General features: G+C 41.8%; 1 protein-coding gene across 13 annotated transcripts in view; it reads right to left on the bottom strand.

The window, feature by feature from the left end:
• Positions 1–22428, bottom strand: part of mef2cb (myocyte enhancer factor 2cb) — a 289923-nt gene that overhangs the window by 51851 nt on the left and 215644 nt on the right. For 6 of the 13 annotated variants that reach the window (XM_072281243.1, XM_072281245.1, XM_072281242.1 and 3 more), the window contains 3 exons: positions 19610–19753; positions 5206–5392; positions 1006–1056 (listed from right to left, as the gene is read on the bottom strand). In XM_072281243.1, the coding sequence (XP_072137344.1) occupies positions 1006–1056; positions 5206–5392; positions 19610–19753 (382 nt within the window). Of the gene's footprint in view, positions 1–1005; positions 1057–5205; positions 5393–19416; positions 19555–19609; positions 19754–22428 lie in introns of all 13 variants that reach the window. The other 7 variants (XM_072281247.1, XM_072281252.1, XM_072281253.1 and 4 more) reach the window with 5 other exon arrangements.

Below are 22428 nucleotides of genomic sequence, written 5' to 3'. Positions count from 1 at the left end.
GTTAAAGAGCGAGTGCCTCAATGGAAATCAATAGTAACTGACAGCAGTGGAAAATAAATTATTCAATTGCTTCCATCAGCATGCAATAAGATCAGTTACTTAACAGAGTTGAGTTTTAGCCAAACGACTACTTTGTGGTGATATGCATATCTATTCTGATACATGCCACTGCGTTACAAGCAGATCAGTAATCTGAAGCACCGGCTTCAGAGCTGTTTGAGTTACTGTATAAGCAACCAAGTCTTACAATGACTGCTGACAAATTTAAATTCAAGTAAATTTTTAAATGCATTCAAAAACCAGGCTAGTCTCAGTAATGATGATCTTGAAGCTATCAGGATTCAGCAAGCAGCATCCATCATGGACCCCTACCATCTAAGCCATGCTCTCTCCTCATAAAGGTAGAGACTATTTTCCAAATGAGGAGCAAATTCAGAAATCATAGGTGCAAGGAGACTTGGGAACCCTTGCACAGGATTCCCTGAAGGTTAATTTGCAGGTTGAGTCAGTGGTAAGGAAGGCCAATGTAATGTTGGCATTGGTTTCCAGAGGTCTAGAATATAAAAGCAAGGATGCAATGCTGAGGCTTTATAAGGCATTGGGCAGACCATGCACTTGGAATATCATGAGCAGTTGTCATCCCCTTATCTTACAAAGTATTCATTGCCACAGTAGGCTGTGGAGGTCAAGTGACTGGGTATATTTAAAGCAGAGAGTGATATGTTCTTGATTAGTAAGGGTGCCAAAAGTTACGGAGGGAAGGTAGGAGAATGGGGTTGAGAGGGATAATAATTCAGTCGTTGGAATGGTGGAGCAGACTTGTTGGGCTGAATGGCCTAATTGTGCTCCTACATCTTACAGTCTTATAGACAATTAGGAATAGGAAATAATGTAAAAATAATGAATAAAACTCTAACATTATCTACTTTATTCACTATAGACACACTAATAAACATGCCACAATTTCAGATGAACCAAATGTTGGCCGAGTTAACGCTGACGTACCTGCACTGGTGCCTGCACCAGTTGTTGCAAGGTCCCCACCCAAGAGGCCACCTAAAATTGAAAGTGTAGGGTCTGATTACGAACAATAACAGGAAAGCATATTTTACAGCAGACCCAAGCTAAGACTGGTGATTAGAAAAACACATAATATAAACCACTATCAACATGGGGAAGATTTCCTTTGTGTATTCTGAGCAATAGTCTGCTCCAACTAAAAGGGGTTTATGCTTTTGCAAAACACAGGACACTGAGGAAATCTTTGTCTGCTATGAGGTAATTTGTTATTTGTTTTTGATGTGCAGGGTATGAATAATCCTATCAAACACTACATGTGTCATGCTCTTCCCACGTGTGGCTGATTACATGTACTTGTGAAGCTCATGTCTTTATGTTATTTCCAGCTACTGCTATTGTTCTAAAGCAGGGGTTCCCAACCTTGGGTCCTCAGACCTTGGCTAATGGTAGGGGTCCATGGCATAAAAATGGCTGGGAACCTCTGATCTGAAGCCTATTGGAGAACTAATTAGAATCAGAATCAGGTTTAATATCACTGGCGTATGTCATGAAATCTGCTGTTTTGCAGCAGCAGTACATTGTGATACACAAAAGATATTATAAATTACAATAAGAAGTATATTTTAAAAATTAATTAGGTAGTGCAAAAAGAGAGCCAAAAAATAGCGAGGTAGTGTTCATTGTCCATTCAGAAACCTGATGGCAGAGGGGAAGAAGCTGTTCCTAAAACGCTGAGTGTGTGTCTTCATGCTCTTGCACTCTCTCCTTGATGGTAGCAATGAAAAGAGGGCATTGATTTATCTACTGAGATACAGCGTGGAGTAACCCCTTCTGGCCCTTTGAGCCACGCTGCCCAGCAACTCCCAATTTAAGCCTAATCTAATCTCGGGACAATTTACAATGACCGATTAATCTATCAACCCGGTACATCTCTGGAGTGTGGGAAGAAACCAGAGCACCAAGCCCATGTTCTCACGGGGGTTAATGTACAAGTTCCTTACAGGCAGCAGCTGGAACTGAACCCAGGTTGCTAACACTATGAAGTGCTGTGTCCTCCACTATGCTACCGTGCCATCCTGGGTGATGCCTCACCTTATTGATGAATGCTGACTTTTGGGGCATCACCTTCTGAGGATGTCCTCAGTACTGGGGAGACCAGTGTCCATGATGAAGCTGGCTGAATTAACAACTTTCTCCAGCTTCTTCCAATCCTGTACAGTCGCTCCCTCCACATCAAATGGTGATACAACCAGTTTGAATGCTGTCCCACAACCAGCATCCCTTTAAGATTTTACAAAAATGTTTTATGTGCCGTTAAGAGTTTAATTTGTTTATACAGTTATTGATGTGGAAGGATGTGGAAGCATTGGAAAAGGTACAGAGGAGATTTACCAGGATGCTGCCTGGTTTAGAAAGTATGCATTATGATCAGAGATTAAGGGAGCTAGGGCTTTACTCTTTGGAGAGAAGGAGGAAGAGAGGAGACATGATAGAGGTGTACAAGATAATAAGAGGAATAGATAGAATGGATAACCAGTACCTCTTCCCCAGGACACCACTGCTCAATACAAGAGGACATGGCTTTAAGGTAAGGGGTGGGAAGTTCAAGGGGGATATTAGAGGAAGGTTTTTTACTCAGAGAGTGGATGGTGCGTGGAATGCACTGCCTGAGTCAGTGGTGGAGGCAGATACACTAGTGAAGTTTAAGAGACTACTAGACGGGTATATGGAGGAATCTAAGGTGGGGGCTTATATGGGAGGCAGGGTTTGAGGGTTGGCGCAACATCGTGGGCCAAAGGGCCTGTACTGTGCTGTACTATTCTATGTTCTATGTTCTATTGTACTTGATCCATAAAAGAAAACCTTAAACACAAGAGATTCTGCAGATGCTGGAAATTGTGAGCAACTCACTCAAAATGCTGGAGGAACTCAGCAATTTACAATTTTAAATGTTTGCACAAAGAAATTAACAATTTCTTTATTAGACAAAAAGAGAAAAACAGCAGTGTTTCATACTTCACTGTCAAAGACAACAATATTTTTAATCCCTGGGGGGTGCTAATACTTCGTATTATATCTATTTATTATTCAGGAGTAGAATAAATATTCCTGTTGAAAACACTAGAGGGCAGCAAAGTCTGTGTCCACTGGTAAATGACAAGCACATGAAGGGTGACAGATTGAATTATGCTTTGCATCTCTGAGCAGCAGAAGGATTTCAATAACAGTTTTTTTGAGTACAGCAGTTTACTCAGTGCCACTGTTCCGAACAAACAAAAAGACAGGTTTTCTTTTAGCAGCACACACAAAATGCTGGAGGAACTTAGCAGGTCAGACAGCATCTACGGAGATGAACAAACAGTCGGTGTTTCGTGCTGAGACACTTCATAGGGAATGAAATATCGGCTGTTTATTCCTCCGCACAGATGCTGGCTGACCTGCTGAGTTCCTCCAGCATTTTGAGTGTGTTGCTCTGGATTTCCAGCATCTGCAGAAACTCCTGTGTTTAAGATTTTCTTTTACGGATTAAGTGCAATAATTTCATGCAACAGATCAAAGCCTGATGACTACATAAGACATTCCAAATGCATCCAACCTCAGTTATTGGTTTTGCTGCCACTTTCACATCCCTCTCAATTGATTTTCCTTTGATAATTAACATAACCGATGCATCAAATATCAGGCGCAATGCGTTATGTGACTGGGTAAATGTGCATCTGTTACATTAACAGAATATTACTTACTCCAGCCTACAGGGAAACAGCAATTAGGTCCTATGTGTAAGGAGTCACTCTGGGAGGAATATCTCCTCTGATGGAAAACTGTCAGAGTGAGTCTGAGCCACGGGCCCTTCGACAATGTTCCTGGGCGTCTACGGGCTCCAACACTTGTCAGTGTTTTAAACTGCTTTTTGACTTCACCCATTTACATGCCCCTTTTCATATTTCTTTTGTTTCTTTCATCTGTCTCATTCTGCCTTCAAATGTCTTGTGTCTACATCATTGTTTGTTATCCTCTCTTTTTCATTTCAGCATCTCATGGGGCACGTTGATCCTAGTCCTGACGAAGGGTCTCGGCCCGAAACGTCGACTGCACCTCTTCCTAGAGATGCTGCCTGGCCTGCTGCGTTCACCAGCAATTTTGATGGGCACTTTGATTGGTTGATTGGTATATCGCGGAACAGGCCCTTTCAACCCTTCAAGTCACGCTACCCAGCAGCCCCTGACTTAACACTACCCTAATCACAGGACAAATTGCAGTGGCCAATTAACCTACTAAGGTACAAGCTCCTTACAGCTCGCAGCTGGAATTGAACATGGGTCTCTGGTACTGTGTACCACTACACTACTGTGCAATCCCAATTCCTACAGGGTGATTTCTACCCAACCCCTCTCTGATCCCCTCCAGTCGTCCCATAGTGTTTCCATATAATTCTAATCTTTTGTGATATATTCCAGTTTTCATGAAAGGTGCACTCTTATTCTTGAGAGTGAGGTTCAGTAACAGTTCAGAACCAGGTTCAGGACAATTATTACCCAGCAACCAGCAGGCTCCTGAACCAGTGTGGATAACTTCACTCACCTCAATCCTGATCAGATTCCACAACCTACAGACTCACTTTCAAAGACATGATAACTCATGCTCTCTGTATTATTTATTTTTTATATTTGCACAATTTGCCTTTTTTAAGCTTTGGTTGTTCGTCGGTCTTTGTTTATGTATAGTTTTTCATAAGTTGTATCTATTTCTTTATTTTCCTGTAAATGCTTAAAAGAAAATTAATTTAAGGTAGTGTATGGTAGCTTTGAAAATAAATTTACTGTGACTTTGCTTACAGTATTCAATCTTGTTTTTGCTTCATAATTTATCTACTCTTCATTCTTTGTAACCTTGGCAGTGTTCTTGTATTGTGAGCCTTGACTTATCACTGCGATTTTTCAGTAAATGAAACCTTCCAAAACTTGCCAATAAAGAACTATAAATATAGAACGCTCTGCTCTCAGTAAATTGTTTCTGTTTCTCTTTATAATCAAGGGGACACAATTCCTTTCTGTATTCAATACGGGATGTAAGAGGCACCCTTAATGTGCCAACTACAAGCAATATAACAGATGCTTATCATAAAAACAATACGGACTTTGTTTTACTAGGCAATTACTTAGCACGAAAGTTGGTGAATTTTACCTGCGTTTCCAGCGCTTGGTGGCCGTTGTGTCACTCCAGGAGACATGCTGTTCCTCTGCAGAGATGGATGGCCCAGCGGCATAAGATTATGGTTACCCAGTGAGCTGCCCGGGCTGCTGTAGACCAGGCTGTTTTGATTAGACACTGGGATGGATACCGGCATCTCAAAGTTAGGTGGAGGAACAGCCTACACAACAGAAAGAATAATCAATGTTATAAATAAGCTTGAATTAGTTCTGAACTTAGTTAGTTATGGATAGTTAAAATCTCAGTTTAATTTTTTTCACCACACAGCTTCACTTTAATAGTTTTCCATTGTTCGAATATTGCTTTTATCCCAATAAGAGGTAACGATTAATCAAATCAAATTCAAGTTTAATTATTATTCAACCGTGTATGGATACAGCCGAATGAAACAGTATTCCTCTGGGGCCAAGGTGTAAAACATACACAGCACATTCAAAATAGCAAGCAAAAAAAAAGCACTTATTTAGTCCAAAACCCTGAGCGCCATGCCCTGCAAATTGATTGTACAGATTCCTGCCAGTGCACATATACTGTAACCCACCCAGCCTGTCATTCCACTGATCAAAAACTGCAGGGCAGCACAGATGAACGAGGCCAGCCCCCAACCGTGCATGAATGGCAAGCTACTGGCGTCTCTACCCTGGACTGCAGCAGCAGGCAAGCCCTGCTACAAGCAAGGCCCCACAGCTCCCACACAGCCTGTCACACCACCAAACAAAGGAAACAGGCCTGTGGCGTCTTACATAAATTACATACACTGATCTTAATATGCTTTCAAAAATTGACAAAGATATTAACCAATGCCAGCTGTAAGATTGGGGTTCGAATCCCACTGCTGTCTATAAAGGAGTATCTACATTCTTCCCCATACTGCAGGGGATTTTCCAAGTGCTTCAGATTCCTCCTACATTCCAAAAACATATGGGTTAAGTCTAGTAAGTTGCGGGCATACTATGCTGGTGTCAAAAGTACGGCAACACTTGCCAGCTGCCCCCAGCACATCCTTGGACTGTGTCGGTCACTGATGCAAATGATGCCTTTCACTCTATATTCAGTGGCCACTTTATTAGGTACACCTGTACACCTACTCATTATTGCAAATATCCAATCAACCAATCACGTGGCAGCAACTCAATGCATAAAATCATGCAGACATGGTCAAGAGGTTCAGTTGTTGCTCAGACCAAACATCAGAATGGGGACGAAATGAGAGCTAAGTAACTTTGACCATGGTATGATCTTTGGTGCCAGACAGGATGGTTTGAGTATTTCAGAAACAGCTGATCTCCTGGGATTTTCATGCACAGCAGTCTCTAGAGTTTACAGAGAATGGTGCAAAAGCAAAAAAAAAAATCAGTGAGTGGCAGTTTGTGCGTGAAAACGCCTTGATAATGAGAGTTCTGAGATTAGCCAGACTGGTTCAAACAGACAGGAAAGTGCCAGTAACTCAAGTAACGTCAAACTTTAATCTCCCTAAGCCTACCTTTTTGGGCATTTGCTCCCTGTCTAGGTGATACAAAAATACCAATAGATGATGGCTCTCTGTACAGTTAACAAGAAGGGAAAAGGCACTGGCATTTTCTCATGAGGAAAAGGGACTGGCATTATCTCATGAGGAAAAGGGACTGGCATTATCACATGGGGAAAAGGGACTGGCATTATCTCATGAGGAAAAGGGACTGGCATTATCACATGGGGAAAAGGGACTGGCATTATCTCATGAGGAAAAGGGACTGGCATTATCTCATGGGGAAAACGGACTGGCATTATCACACGGGGTAAAGGCACTGGCATTATCTCATGGGGAAAAGGGACTGTGAGAATGGCACTATCTCGTGCGAGTCCTTCACAATCTGTCAGCAGGGTTAATTTATTTGCTTTCCTGCCAGTTGATGGGAATGTGAGGAGGACTAAACAAGGCATTGATTACAGATCCGAAAGGTGATGTCTCAAAAAGGTGACATCTATCATTGAGGACTCTCATCATGCAGGACGTGCCCTCTTTTCATTACTATCATCAGGACGAAGGAATAGGAGTTTGAAGATGCGCACTCAACATTTCAGGAACAGCTTTTTCCCCTTCACCATCAGATTTCTGAATGGACATTGAACACTTCCTCACTATTTTTTTCCTCTTCTTTTGAGCTGGCTTAATTTAATTTTTTTTATATATACACTACTGTGCAAACGTCTTAGGGACATAATATATCGCTGGGGTGCCTCAGACTTTTACACAGTACTGTAGAAATGTCATGACATGTGCCTGTGATACTAAACCTGATCGCAAACAAGAGACAATCTGTAGATGCTGGAAATCTGAGCAACACACACAAAATGCTGGAGGAACTCAGCAGGCCAGGCAGCATCTAGAAAAGGATTACAGTCGACGTACTCTTCAGCAGGACTTGGTCTGAAAAGTTGCCTGTACTCTTTTCCTAGATGCTGCCTGGCCTGTTGAGTTCCTCCAGCATTTTGTGTGTAATACTAAACCTGATTCTGAATTTGTGTAGTTGACGGCTCAGCGTTTGGCACAGACTCACTGGGGCAAGCACTACATTTCTCTGCTCTTGGCCTTAAAGGTAAAGAGTTAAAGATTAGTTTTACTTGTCGTACGTACAACAAAACATACAGTGAAATGCACCATTTGCATCAAATTACATCGTCGAGGATTGTGCTGAGCGTCCCGCAAGCTTTGGTGTACTTCTGGCACCAACATAGCTTGCTCATGACGAAACCCTAGCCCGTATGTTCTCGGGATGTGGAAGAAACCGGATCACCTGGAGGAAACTCACAGGGTCATTGGGAGAATGTACAATTTTCTTAGTTGTAAATTAACATTTATTTGAAGGTACAACATAGTAACAGGCCCTTCCGGCCAGCGCTACCCAACTATACTCATGCAACTACAGTCCACCTTTGTAACATGGGAAGGAATTGGAGCACCTGGAGGTCCCATGCAGTATAAGCTCCCTACTGGAGTTTGGCAGGAAATCGAACCCCGATCTTTAAGCTCAGTTCTGTAAAGTGATGCGCTGACCACTACGCTCCTGTGCTGCCCTCACACTTCAGAGGAGGCTTCCTGAAAATACCTCCAAAATCCTGGAAACTTTGCATCCTTTTTTCTTACACCAGCACACACCTCACTCTCAGCAGCCCTAAAACCGATGCAGCAGCAAGATATCGCTGTCACATTCCTTGCCATCATCAGGGCAGATGGTCAGGAAGCACAAAAAATAGCTCTAGCTTGCACCTCCTTTAGGAAATGAACTCATCCCAAAATAGAATTCTGGATATGATCACCAAGGCATACCTGAGAGCATATGCCACAGCCTACTATCTGCTTGAGCATCATTGCAAGCTGCAGGCTCTGTAGAATGAAGAGGCAGGCGCTATATAAATGCAGGTCATTGGCGCTGGTGATGTAGCAGCTTGGAGTTGCAGGTCACGCTGGCCTTGCTATTTTCCCTGCATTGCAGTGTGAGCGCTTCAGGGTTCTTGTGGGCAGAGGTTAGTCAGACCTGTCCTGAAATTTAGGGCTGCCATTAACCTTACAGTGAGGGCATCACCGGCACTTTTACCCTCGCACTGATGTTCATTGCTGCCTCCGAGACAGAGGAGAACTCCCACAAGATGCCCACCACTCATTGTAGCTATCAGTGCAAACTAATTAGCTAGTGTCAGCATGATGCCCAAGCATATTTCCCCTGACTGTGTAGAGCAAAGCAGCTTTCAGACTGCTGCCCTGTATGGGATTTCTGGCCTCATGCTTTGCAGGGCAATTCGAGCTCACTTTTGTCAATATTGGGGTTATTGAATCCAGCTTGGAGCACAGCTGACATATTTTTCATTCCTATTGACACATAGAAACCATCTGCCTGATGTCCATAATACACAAGTTAATTACCTAAACAGAGTCTAAAACAACTTGAAATAGAATAACAGTATTGCCTTCATTTATGTGTACAGGTAAGAATGGAACATAGTAATGGAACTCAATTCTTAAATACTTAAATAACTAGCATAGGTATAAATTTCTCTTTATACGTACCTACAGAAAGTAGTGGATACAGCCCAGTCCATCATGGGTAAAGCCCTCCCCACATCTGCATGGAGCTCTGTCGCAGGAAAGCAGCATCGATCATCAAGGACCCCACCCTCCAGTCCATTCTGCCTTCTTGCTGCTGCCATTAGGAAGGAGGCTCAGGACTCACACCACCAGAATCAGGAACAGTTATTACTCCTAAACCATAGGACACCAGAGCACAGAAAACAGGCCATTTGGCCCTTCTAGTCTGTGCCGAAACATTATTCCGCTAGTCCATAACCCTCCAGACCTCTCCCATCCATGTACTTACCCAATTTATTCTTAAAATTTAAGAGTGTGCCCACATTTACCACGTCAGATGGCAGCTCGTTCCACACTCCCACCACTCTCTGAGTGAAGAAGTTCCCCCTAAACCTTTCCCCTTTCACCCTAAAGCCATGTCCTCTCGTATTTATCTCTCCTAATCTAAGTGGAAAGAGCCTATTCACATTTACTCTGTCTATACCCCTCATAATTTTGTAAACCTCTACCAAATCTCCCCTCATTCTTCTATGCTCCAAGGAATAAAGTCCTAACCTGTTCAGTCTCTCCCTGTAACTCAACTCCTGAAGACCCGGCAATATCCTAGTAGATCTTCTCTGCACTCTTTCAATCTTACTGAAATCCTTCCTATAGTCAGGTGCCCAGAACCGTACACAATACTCCAAATTTGGCCTCACCAATGACCAAAACCATCAGGCCCTTGAACCAGAGGGGTTATCTGACCTTCCTGTTGGGTGCGGTCTTTCACTGATGCTACTGCGTTTCTTGTACTTACTGTGATTGCCACAAAATGAATCTGGGTTGTATATGGTGACATTTATGCACTTTGATAATAAACTGACTTTGAACTTTGAGGTTACCCGGTCTCTGCCTGCTCTTGCAGTGACAGTGTTTAATGGCAGTTTCAGGTGGCTCTTTGATCAAAGGCAACACTGCCCAGAGTGAGGGACCTGGTGACACTAACGCTGCTCCACATTAGCCTGAGTTGCCTCTTACTGGAAATGAACATTGACTACATTAAGAAATTTCATAGCTTTATGTTATCCTTTAATACCACATCACTAGATGAAGAATAGCAACTAATTATGCAACAGGGAATTAATACATAAATTTATTTGTGTTGATTTATTCAGAGATACGGCATGGTAACAGGCTCTTCTGGCCCAATGAGCCCATGCAGTTATACCCATGTGACCAATTATTCTCCTAACTGGTATGTCTTTGGACTGCGGGCAGGAGGTAACCGGAGACTCGGAGGAAACCCATGCGGTCTCGGGGAGAATGTAGAAACTCCTTACAGACCGCGGAAGAGCTTACCCCGGGTCGCTGGTGCTGTAATAATAGCATTACCTCCGTGTGAATATCCCATTTTATTAATAACCTGATTGAGGTTGAAATTATAAACTAATTTTGCAGATGACACAGTTAATCTCAAAACAGCAGGTCATTAAGGCTTAACATGAAATGAAATTGACCTGATGAGAAGCAAATGTATTGCGTGACATTATGAAATATAAAGATTGCACATGCGCACTGAGAGGCAGTTATTTCAGCACATAAAGCCCAAATGAAGTGTAACAAGTTGGAGTCATAGAAAAGTACAGCACAGAAACTGGCCTTTCAGCCCATCTAGTATGTGCCGAGCCATTTAAACTGCCTGCTCTCATCAACCTGCACTGAAACCACAGCTCTCCATACCCCTACTATCCATGTACCTATCCAAACTTCTCTTAAACTTTTAAATCGAGCTCGCATCCACCACTTATGCTGGCAGCTTATTCCACGTTCTTACCACCCTCTGAGTGAAGAAGATTCCCCCTCATGTACTTAAATTTTTTTATCTTTCACCCTTAACCCATGACCTCCGGCCCACCCAACCCCAGTGGAAAAAGCCTACTTGCATTTACCCTGTCTATATCCCTCATAATTCTGTATACCTCTATCAAGTCTTCTCTCAGACTTCTATGCTCCAAGGAATAAAGTCCTAACCTATTCAATCTTTCCTTATAACTCAGGTCCTCTAGACCCGGCAACATCCTTGCAAATTTTTTCTGTACTCTTTCAACCTTACTTACATCATTCCTGTCGGTAGGTGACCAAAACTACACACAATACTCCAAATTAGGCCTCACCAATGTCTTATGCAACTTCAACATAACATCCCATCTCCTGTACTCAATACATGGATTTATGATGGCCAACGTGCCAAAAACGTTCTTTACGATTCTATCAACTGTGCTGCCACTTTCACTGAATTATGGACCTGTATTGCCAGATCCCTTTCTTCTACCACACTCCTCAGTGCCCCCCTATTCACTGTGTAAGACCTTCCCTGGTTATAATAATAATAATTCAGGGGAATTAAAGGATCAGTAAATTTCCAAATGCTGCAATATTCAGCAGGGCTTCTAAGTGAGAAAACTCACTTTTTTAAGAGATACAAATGAAAGATTACTCAATATCTCAGCAGCAGTGGAAAGGGTGAGCAATTTCAGGTTCCCGGGTTTCTGGGTTTCAATATCCCTGACGATTTATCCTGGGCCTGAGATACTGTTGCAGTTACAAAGAAGGTACAACAGCGGCTATATTTCATTTGGAGTTTGAGGGGACTTGGTATGTCACCAAAGATACTCACAAATGTCTACAGATGCATTCTAATTGGTTACATCATCAGTTGCTATGAAGGGGACACTGCAAAGGATCGGAAAAAGCTGCAGGAAGTTGTTAGCTCAGCCAATTCCATCATGGGTACTAGGTTCCCTGGCATCTAGGACACCTTCAAAAGGCAATGCCCCAAAAAGGCAGCATCCATTATTAAGGACCCCCATTACCAGGACATGCCCTCTTCTCATTGCCACCATCAGTAAGGAGGTACAGGAGCCTGAGGCCACACACTCAGTGTTTCAGGAACAATTTCTTCCCCTCTGCCATCAGATTTCTGAATGGACAGTGACCACTAACTCAGTATTTTCTCTTGTTCTCCTTTTGAACTACTTATTTATTTTTATATGTATTATTGTAATTTATAGGGCTATATTTACGTACCTAAGACTTTTACACAGTACTGTAGTGCAAAATTTTCCAGTTATTCCCACTCACAAACCTTTGACAGCCATCCCAGCTTAACTTTGTGGTATTGACTTGCTGTTTATACAATAATCAATTTTCATTTCAAATTTAAATTTCAAAACAATAGTTATTTTTATTGTTTATCTTGCCAGTTATTTTCAATTAGCATATTTTGTCTTTTCTGATTCATGAGTTATCAGTTTTGATTCTCACCACAGAAGCATCTCACCCCAATGTATCACGGCTTGGTATAGCAAATCCTCTGCCTGCTATGGCAAGAAACTGCAGAGAGCTGTGGGGACAGCTCAGAACATCATGGAAACCAGTCTCCCAACCAGAGCTCAACGCTTCTACCTGCTTCGGTAAATCAGCCACCACAGTGAAAGACCCCACCCACCCCGGATATTTGCTCTCCCCCTGCCACCCCCCCCCCCCAATTGGGCAGAAGATGCTAAAAGCATGTAGCATTAGGCTCAAGTACAGCTTCTATCAGGCTCTTGAAGGGACCCTTAGTACAATAAGATGGACCCATATCTACCTCGTTATGACCTTCCACTTTACTACCTACCTGCACTGCACCTTCTCTGTAACTGTTACACTTCGTTCTACACTCTGTTATTGCTTTACCTTGTACAACCTGAATGTACCATTGCAATGAATTCAACTGTATGAATGTCATGATGCATTCTTCTGTTTAAATATCACACCCATCCCTCCATCTCTTTGACCCGGGGCATGAAGAAGTATCAGGACTAGGACTGCCAGACTGGGTAATAGTTTCGTCCCTCAGGCTGTGAGATTAATGAATACCCTGTCACCACTGAAGTGTTGTCACTAAGACAGCAACTGTTTACCTGTTCTTCACACTAAATGCATATAGGATGGCCTGCAGATAATGAACTCTGAGCTGAACTGAAAATAGACTGTGATGATTTTGTGATTTTTTTGCTCATTATTTCTTGTTGCCATTTGCAGGGTTTGTTTCTTTGCAGGGGTGGGGGGGGGGTTGATGTTTCTGTTGCTGTTTGCATGATTTGTTTTTTTTGCTCATGGGGGGTGGGGTTGATGCTTTTCTTTGAACAGGCTTTGTTTGCCTTGTGGCTGTCTATGGGGAAGACAAATCTCAAGGTTGTATGCTGCATACATTACTTGATAGTAAATGTACTTTGAATCCTTTATTAACTTATTTATGGTAACATTTTGTTTAACATGTTGAATGTGATAACTGTTTTGTGGGTGCACCGCCTCTGGAGGAACGTTATTTTGATTGGCTGGATATGTTATGGAAATTTTGTTTCCCATAATTCTTTTTTAAGAAGGGTTGTTCAAGTGTTACTGAATCCTCTTTGGCTATGTTTGGGTGTTTAATTTGATGGAAGGTTCTGGAATACAAACTGTTCCTAAAGACCATTCAGGGTACTCAGATTTAAGAAATTTCTTTAACACTTTCAGCCACTAACCCACCCCACATCACCCCCAACCACCACTACTTTATCATTTCCTGTCAGGGTCACCGTATGTACAGCCACTCCTCTGCCTAGTGTCACCTTATGGACATGTAATTGACCTATGTACAGTATATAAGCTATCTTCTGTGATTATCATTATTGTTTTTTTTAAATTATTGGTTTTTTAATCTTATTGTGCTTTTTTATGCTGCATTGGATCCGCAGCAACAATTAATTTGTTCTCCTTTACATTTGTGTACGGGAAATGGCATTAAACTATCTTCAATTTTGAATCTTGAATGTGTAACCCTGGTCTCCACCATTTCAGCTTTGCTCAGTACAGTCTCAGCCACACTCATTATGTGGTCTCTTGGGGGAAGGTGATTTGAAACGGTGATACTGCATCATGCTTGCGTGGGCTTTAGCAGGCTATCACTTTGAGAGCACCATCCTTCCTGTTTGCAATGACTGCGTTCACTCGTGGGATCTGGACACACAGCTCTTTTTAACCACATCGACCACAGGTTGAACTGCCAAGCTGAAGCTGGAGACTTCAAGCTGAATGAGGAGGAATTTGAAAGGTCTCAATAGGGCGGACGTAAAGAGGGTGTTTCTTATGGTGGTGGAGTCTAGAATCAGAGGGCACAGTCTCAGAATAATGGGATAACCAGTTAGAACGGAAATGAGGAAGAATTTCCTTATGAAGGGGGTGGTGAATCTGTGACGTTCATTGCCACCAGTAGCTGTGGAGGCCAGGTGATTGGGTATACTTGAAGCAGAGGTTGATAGGTTCTTGATTAGTCAGGGCTTCAAAAGTTATAAGATGACAAGAGGAAGGATTGAGAGGGATAATAATTCAGTCATAATGGAAGGGCAGAGCAGAATCGATGGGCTGAATAACCTGATTCTGCTCCCACTAGTGAGTTGTTAGAGAGAGTGTTGGAGCTGGACTTGTTGTGCACTGTGTTGCAGCCTGCTTCAGTCACCTGGGTGGTGCATGATCCATCAAATGGTGAAAATGACTGGCTTGGATCTTTTTCTTGTGATTGCAAGACCCTGCTGGATGTTGGTAATATAGAATATTGAGAGTCCGATTCACTGGTTCATTAGGGAGACTGATAGCGGGGGAGCTGCGTTGCCTTGGTTGTTGCGTAGACAAGGCCCTCGTGCCTTGGAGATGCCTGTTGTAGTTGCCGGCAAAGGAGGCACCAGAGCTGGCTGTGTGCTGCTGGAACTCGTACTGGGTTGGGGGCAGTCCCCTCCCGTCAGTGCTGCCCACCAGTGTTCGCTCCTGGGAAGCCAAGCTGGATTGCGTTCATCTGTGGCTGCAATTGCGCAAAATGAGGAACTGCTGCGGCTTTTTCTTGCAGAAATGTGACTCCAGGACAACATCCACACACCATCAATCTAAAGGCCATGACACACAAGGACTTGGGACTTGAGCTACATTATATATTTTGTAACTGTATATTTTTCTTCCATCATAATCCTATGTGCAATATTTGCTGTGTGCTCTGTGTGGCTGTTGGTACTGTGTTTTACACATTGGCCTCAGAGGAACACTGTTTCATTTGGCTATATTCCTGTAATTAAACGTGAACTGTAAACTAAACTTATCGTCTTATGGAGGCAGAAGCATCCATTTTATAATATTTTTCCAAATCACTTTTTCTACATCACACTACAAACATTTGCCTATATTTTATAGCTTATATTGCATTTAAGAACAAAAATTTAAAAAATCTTCAGAACAACCATTGCTGTGTTAGGAAGAGAAAACTAAATTTACTTAATATCATAATCATAGTGATAGATTAAAATTAAAGAAAATATGAAACCCAATTGAGGAGACAACCTGGTATATAAGGTGACCACCTGGTATTATAAGGTGACCACAAGATATTATAAGGTGGCCAGCTGGTATTAAGGTGACCACCTAGTATATTAGGTGACCATCCATTATATAAGGTGACCACCAGGTATTATAAGGTGGCCACCTGGTATTATAAAGGTGGCCACCAAGGTGAGCTTGTCTTTCATGCAACAATACGCACATGCAAACGTTATGTTATTTTTCTCAGATTTCTGGCTAGGCATATGAATGGCTACGTGTGTAGAGGCTCTGGTTTAGTTGTCAATGAAACAGCTTAGTGTTAAGGCAGGAAAATAAAATGTTCTTGAGGGGAGGCAAAGCAATTTTTGTAATCCTGTTAAATCACCCCAGCACACGACGTGTTTGAATTTCGTCAACGGGATCTCATGCAGAATGACTCTCTACACAGCAAGCAGTTAGCTTTAACCCTTTGAGCACAGGTAGCAGGTTTCCACTTTAACACAAATTTTGCATTTTTGAGATAATATTTGCCTTATTTTTAAAATTTCAAATAACCTCAAAACAATTTGTTTTGTAAGACATTTATTTTAATCATCTTTTTAATGTTGCAAGTTTAAAACGGCCAGTCACTAGATTACTTTGTTGTCACATTGCACTGAAATTCCTTGCTGACATTGTGGCACTGTAGGCATGTCACCTGCACGCATGTGTCATTGTACAAGTCACAAGCTGCTGCTTAAAATGATCATTTGTGTGACTAACCAGACAAATGTCTGGCTCTCATTAGTTGGGGGATTGAGTTCAAGAGCCACAAGGCAATGTAGCAGCTCTATAAAACCCTGGTTAGACCACACTTGCAATATTGTGTTCAGTTCTGGTCACTTCATTATAGAAAGAATGTGGAAGCTTTAGAGAGGGTGCAGAGGAGATTTGCCAGCATGCTGCCTGGACTAGAGACCATGTCTTATGAAGATTGGTTGAGTGAGCTAGGGCTTTTCTCTTTCGAGACAAGGAGGATGAAAAGAGATCTGATAGAGGAATACAAGAAAGAAGTGGACAGCCAGAGATTTTTTGCCAGGGCAGAAATGGCTAATTCAAGGGGACATAATTTTAAGGTGACTGGAGGAAAATATAGTGGTGGGGGGATGTCAGAGGTAAGTTCTTTGTGTTACACAGAGAGTGGTGGGTGTGTAGAACACCCTGCCAGGGGTGGTGCTGGAGATAGCTACATCAGGGACATTTAAGAAGCTCTTAGAATGGAGGGTTATGTTGGAGGAAAGGGTTTGATCAAGCTTTGAGTCGGTTAAATGTTCAGCACGACATTGTATGCCAAGGAGCCTGTACTGTGTTGTACATAAATGTCCATGATTAAATGGAATGAACAGTCTTTGGTTGGTACACTGAAATACCTACAGTTTTCTCATTTACACTATAATAGTGTCCAGCTGGGTAGGGAATAACAATGGGGAAATGTGTTGTGTGCAAAAATAGATTATCTCAGCAATTTTCAGAAGAAAAACAAAAGTCATTGGAAATTAAAATAGATGCCTTTTGACTTCTTTTATCAAGGGCACCTGAGTTTATATTTAGGTTTGAAATATGAAAAAAGATCTCACTCTAAAGGATATAAACATTGTATGGAATGGTGTCATGCTGCACCAGAATGGATGTCAGCACAGTATGACTTCACAATGAAATCTGCCACACACACCTAATTTTGTCGGTATCATTAATGTAGGGTCCTCCAATAGGACCACAACCTTGTCATGGTTTGGAGACTTGCTTGTCTCAATAGCATCAATGACCTAGAGAGCTATGTTGGCTGGAGTCAGGGCTTTATGCTTTGACTCTTGGTAGGGTCACCCATGCCAGACAGGTCAAAGGGTAGAGGTCAGACTAAGAGTGGTTCACTGGTCCTCCAGGTTTGGGGGCTCAGCTCAGGGCCAACAACCCCGATTGGTAAAACAAAATTGTTACAGAAGCACCAATGAAGAATCCTTCTACATCTGAGTGTGACAGTATTCCTGAGTCTCCACCCGGGACTTGCACGAATGACAGCAATGAAAACCAAGAAGAAGCTACTGACGTGAAGAAGGAAGCCCTGAACACCACCAGAGATGGAGGGCCTTAAATGCCAGCGGTGTAACGGGCAGGAGGTCTAATATAGGGTGTGAGTACATCGCGTGGGAGAAGCACATGGATGACTACTGCATCGGAAAGTTTAACTCTGACGAAGTGCCAGAGCACTGCAGAGAGAGATCTCACTCTCACCTCTAGCCTTTAAATAATAGACCAATGAAATTTCAACTCTTCTTGATAAAGAGTGGGATGAAAATGTGACTTAAACACATTGGCTCTAATTAGGAAGACAGGGCTTGTTTATGGATGTGGTTTGATCATTTTTTTTGGAAAAGTGAATACAGAAAGTATTAATAACTTTCTTAATTTTGTTCACTTCAATATTATATCCAATAAAATGTAAGAAAATGTTACTGAAACACGTTGGCTCTACTTAGGAAGGCAATTTGTGTTTATGGTTGTGTTTTCATCACTTATTTTTTTTGAAAAATGAATAAAGATAGTTTCACTGACAGAAAAGTAACTAGGCTTTATTTGGGATCTACCACACTCTAAATCAGGGGTTCCCAACCTGGGTCCATAGACCCCCTGGTTAATGGTAGGGGTCCATGGCATAAAAAAGGTTGGGACTCCTGTTCTATATTAAAGTGAGGCAAAAAGATTACTTGAGGTGCAAATTGTCAAATTTTGAGAGAGGGAACATGAAATAGTCCTGAGTCATTCCAACTGTTAGAAAGTATGTGCTTGTGATTTAGACAGATTTCATCACAGAATGATGAAAAAACTACTTTAAAACTTAATTCTAACAAATTCAAAGTGTTCTAAAAGAATTGTTGTTCTCTTTACATTGTTAAAAAGCATTATTCTTTAATAATAAAAAGTTGATGGTTATTAGTATGGATAAAGAGACAATATGTTTTTGCTGGTTGTGCTGTCATAATTTATTTTTTTGAAAAATGAAAGATGAAATTATCCATAATATTTTTCACTTCAATATTCCGTCGAATAAAATGTAAGAAAGTATTATTGAAGCATGTTGGCTGTACTTCGGAAAACATAGCTTATTTATGGAGGTGCGTTGATTTTTTTTTGAAAAGTGAATAAAGAAAGACATCAAAAATTTTAATTTTTTTCATTTCAATATTCTGTCCAATAAAATATAAGAAAATGTGACTGAAACACGTTGACTCTACTGAGGAAGAGAGAGCTTGTTTATGGATCAGAATATTCTAGTTTACATACTGAGTACATGATTCCACACCAATCACTTCCTTTGTGGTTTTATTTAAGATGTTATTTATTCTGTCTTGTTAACTTCATTGCTGTACATCAAGAGTTTTGCAGAGAGAGTTGGCGTTTGTAAATTTTGCTGGTCATTTTAGACTCTTACAGATCAAGTATTCTAAGTGATACCCAATTATTTGAGTAAGCAGCTGAAACGGCTTGAGATTATCATTATTTTAAAGGGGCAATATCAGTTATCATTTCCAGCATCCGCAAAATCATTTGTGTTTAATATTAGTTATTATCCTATTTTCAAGTATTTTTTGCTTGTTCTCTGCATATTGATGATTTGAAATGTGATTTATCTGGAAGAAACCTGCACTGATAGGGTAGATTACTGCAGCAGTCATTAGCAGAGCAGCCTTCCGTCTCATGGTACTTACAGGTATTTTATGATTCCTGATCATATTATCAAACTCTTCATTAATTTTTTTGTATTTTTCTTCAGTGCGTGGGGTGAGCGCATAAGAGGAGTCAGGATCAGGGCTGTCACAGCCTTTGTTTTCTTTCTTGTTCAATGCCTGCCAGATTCAGAGAAATATCAGAAGTAAAATAAAGGAGGGCCCTTGTACTTACACACAATCTTTGCCTGCTGATCATTAGATCAATATCTTCATTTATCTTTCTGCCCTTCTCATCAGACTCAGGGCTGTGACTCACTGAATCGTCTGCGTCTGGGTCTGGGCTGTCACACCCATTTAGGCCCTTCTTTCTCAGTGTCTGAAATACATAATTTGTAAAGTTCAAACCTCCACACTGCTTACAAGGGCATAGCGGAAAATAGGATTTTTAAACTCTGAGGGATTTTGATAAGTCTTACAGTCCATTTAAGATCAACGAAGGTAACTCAATACAGAATGAAAAGAAAAACAAACTGAAGCTACTAGCTTAAAGAAAAGTAGGATTTCCAGGTAGTCGATCATTTTATTTCCACTCCCAATTCACATTCTGATATGTCGGTCCATGGTGTCCTTTTCTGTCATCACGAGGCCACTCACAGATTGGAGGAACAACACCTCGTATTCCACTGAGGCACAGTACTGTGCAAATATCGTAGGCACATATATATATATATATATATAGTTGCCTAAGACTTCTACACAGTATTGTATTTGTCAACATGGAGCAGCGAGTGACTTTGTAAGTCTGGAAGGAGCGAAGTATATTGAGAATGGCAGAAATGGAGTGCCACAGAAGGGGTGTGGAACAGATGGCAGAGAAGGAGTGCCAGGCGCGGAGGGGTGGCGCAGGTGCAGACACACCCAGCCCTAAGACACCAGGCAAGGTCATTTGGTTCCAAACAATTGGTTTATTGATCGTTACAGAATGTCCCTCTGGTGCTTCCTGCTCCCTTCTCCTTTTCCCAACCATGATTCCCTTCTCCTTGCCCCCTTCCCACTCTCAGCCCACAATAGAGATCAATATCAGTATTAGAACATAGAATAGTACAGCACAGTACAGGCCTTTAGCCCACAATGTTGTGCCGACCCTCAAACCCTGCCTCCCATATAAGCCCCCACCTTAAATTCCTCCATATACCTGTCTACTAGTCTCTTAAACTTCACTAGTGTATCTGCCTCCACCACCGACTCAGGCAGTGCATTCCACGCACCAACCACTCTCTGAGTAAAAACCTTCCTCTAATATCTCCTTTGAACTTCCCACCCCTTACCTTAAAGCCATGTCCTCTTGTATTGAGCAGTGGTGCCCTGGGGAAGAGGCACTGACTGTCCACTTTATCTATTCCTCTTAATATCTTGTACACCTCTATCATGTCTCATGTATTAGGATTATAGTCACTCACAAATGTGTGAAATTTGTATGTTTTTGTGGCAGCAGTACAGTGCAATACATAAAGTTACTACAGTACTGTGCGAAAGTCTTAGGCAGCTTAGCTCTATATACAATATGTGCCAATGCCTTTTGCATAGTACTGTAGTCTCCAATCTGATGGCATGAACATTGAGATTTCTCTAACTTCTGGTAAAACCTTTTCTCCTTCCTCCTTCCCTTTTCTTCATTTCCCCTCTCTGGCCCCCTTCTTACCTCTTCCCTTGGCCTGCCTATCACCTCCACCTGGTGCCCCCATTTCCCAAAGTCCGCTCTCCTCTCCTATCAGTTTCCTTCATCTCAGCCCTTTACCTTTTCCACCTTCTTACTCCCAGCTTCTTACTTCATCTCTCCTCTCCCACCCACCTGACTTCACCTATCATCTTCTAGCTTGTCCTCTTCCTCTCTCCACTTCAGCTCCGTATTCTGGCACCTTCCCCCTTCCTTTTCAGGGCTGATAAAGTCCTGAAGTGTCGACTATTTAGTGACTTTTATAGATGCTGCCTGACCTGCTAAGTTCCACCAGAGTTTTGTGCGTGTTGCTCTGGATTTCCAATACCTGCAGAATCTCTTGAATTTATCTTCAAAATGGTGCAGGCAAGTGCTAATCATATTTGGATGAATACCAGAATATTCTAGTACTATTTTTATAACTCCATTCTTTTCAACTAACTGCTCATAACTGAAACAGTCTTCCTCTATCTCAGGGTTACATGATTTCAGTTCCATTGACTGGGTGCTAAAATACAAATTTAAGCTTTGATAGTGATTATTTCTTCCCTATATCATTGGTTTCAAACATGATTTTCTAGAAATAATCAATGCAGTAATTGGCTATAAAAAAAAGTACAGGAATTTTATCTTATATTCTGAGATACCCATTCCTCTGACCATGTTTTGTTTTGAGCTTCAGTTTTTTTCTGACAACACCGCTGGCATTGGCCAAATTAAAGCTGAAGACAAATCAGCATATAGGAGGGAGATTGAAAGTCTGGTAGAGGGGTGCCACAATGACAACCTCTCATCCACTGTTAGCAAGACCAAGGAGATGATTATTGACTTCAGGAGGAGAAAACCAGAGGTCCACGAGCCAGTCCTCGTCAGGGGTTCAGTGGTGGAGAGGGTCAGCAACTTTAAATTCCTCAGCGTTATAATTTTGGAGGATCTGTCCTAGTTCCAGCACATAAATGCCACTATGAAGAAAGCTCAGCAGCACCTCTACTTCCTCAGAAGTTTGTGAAGATTTGGCATGTAATTTAAAGCTTTGACAAATTCCTATTGATGTGTGGTGGACAGTATATTCACTGGTTGCATCACAGCCTGGTATGGAAACACAATACCCTTGTATAGAAAAGCCTACAAAAAGTAGTGGATATAGCCCAGTCCATCATGGGTAAAGCCCATGAGCACATCTACATGGAGAGCCATCGCAGGAAAGCAGCATTCGTCAACAAGGAGCCTTACCATCCCGGCACATTCTCGTCTCACTGCTGCCATCAGCAAGGTGGTACAGGAGCTTTGGCCCCACACCGCCAGGTTCAGGAACAGTTATTACACTTCAACCA

Source organism: Mobula birostris, chromosome 17 (genome assembly GCF_030028105.1).
Source record: "Mobula birostris isolate sMobBir1 chromosome 17, sMobBir1.hap1, whole genome shotgun sequence".
NCBI lineage: Eukaryota > Metazoa > Chordata > Chondrichthyes > Myliobatiformes > Myliobatidae > Mobula > Mobula birostris.
The sequence above is the reverse complement of the archived record's forward strand: the minus strand, read 5'-3'. Positions and strand labels throughout refer to the sequence as shown.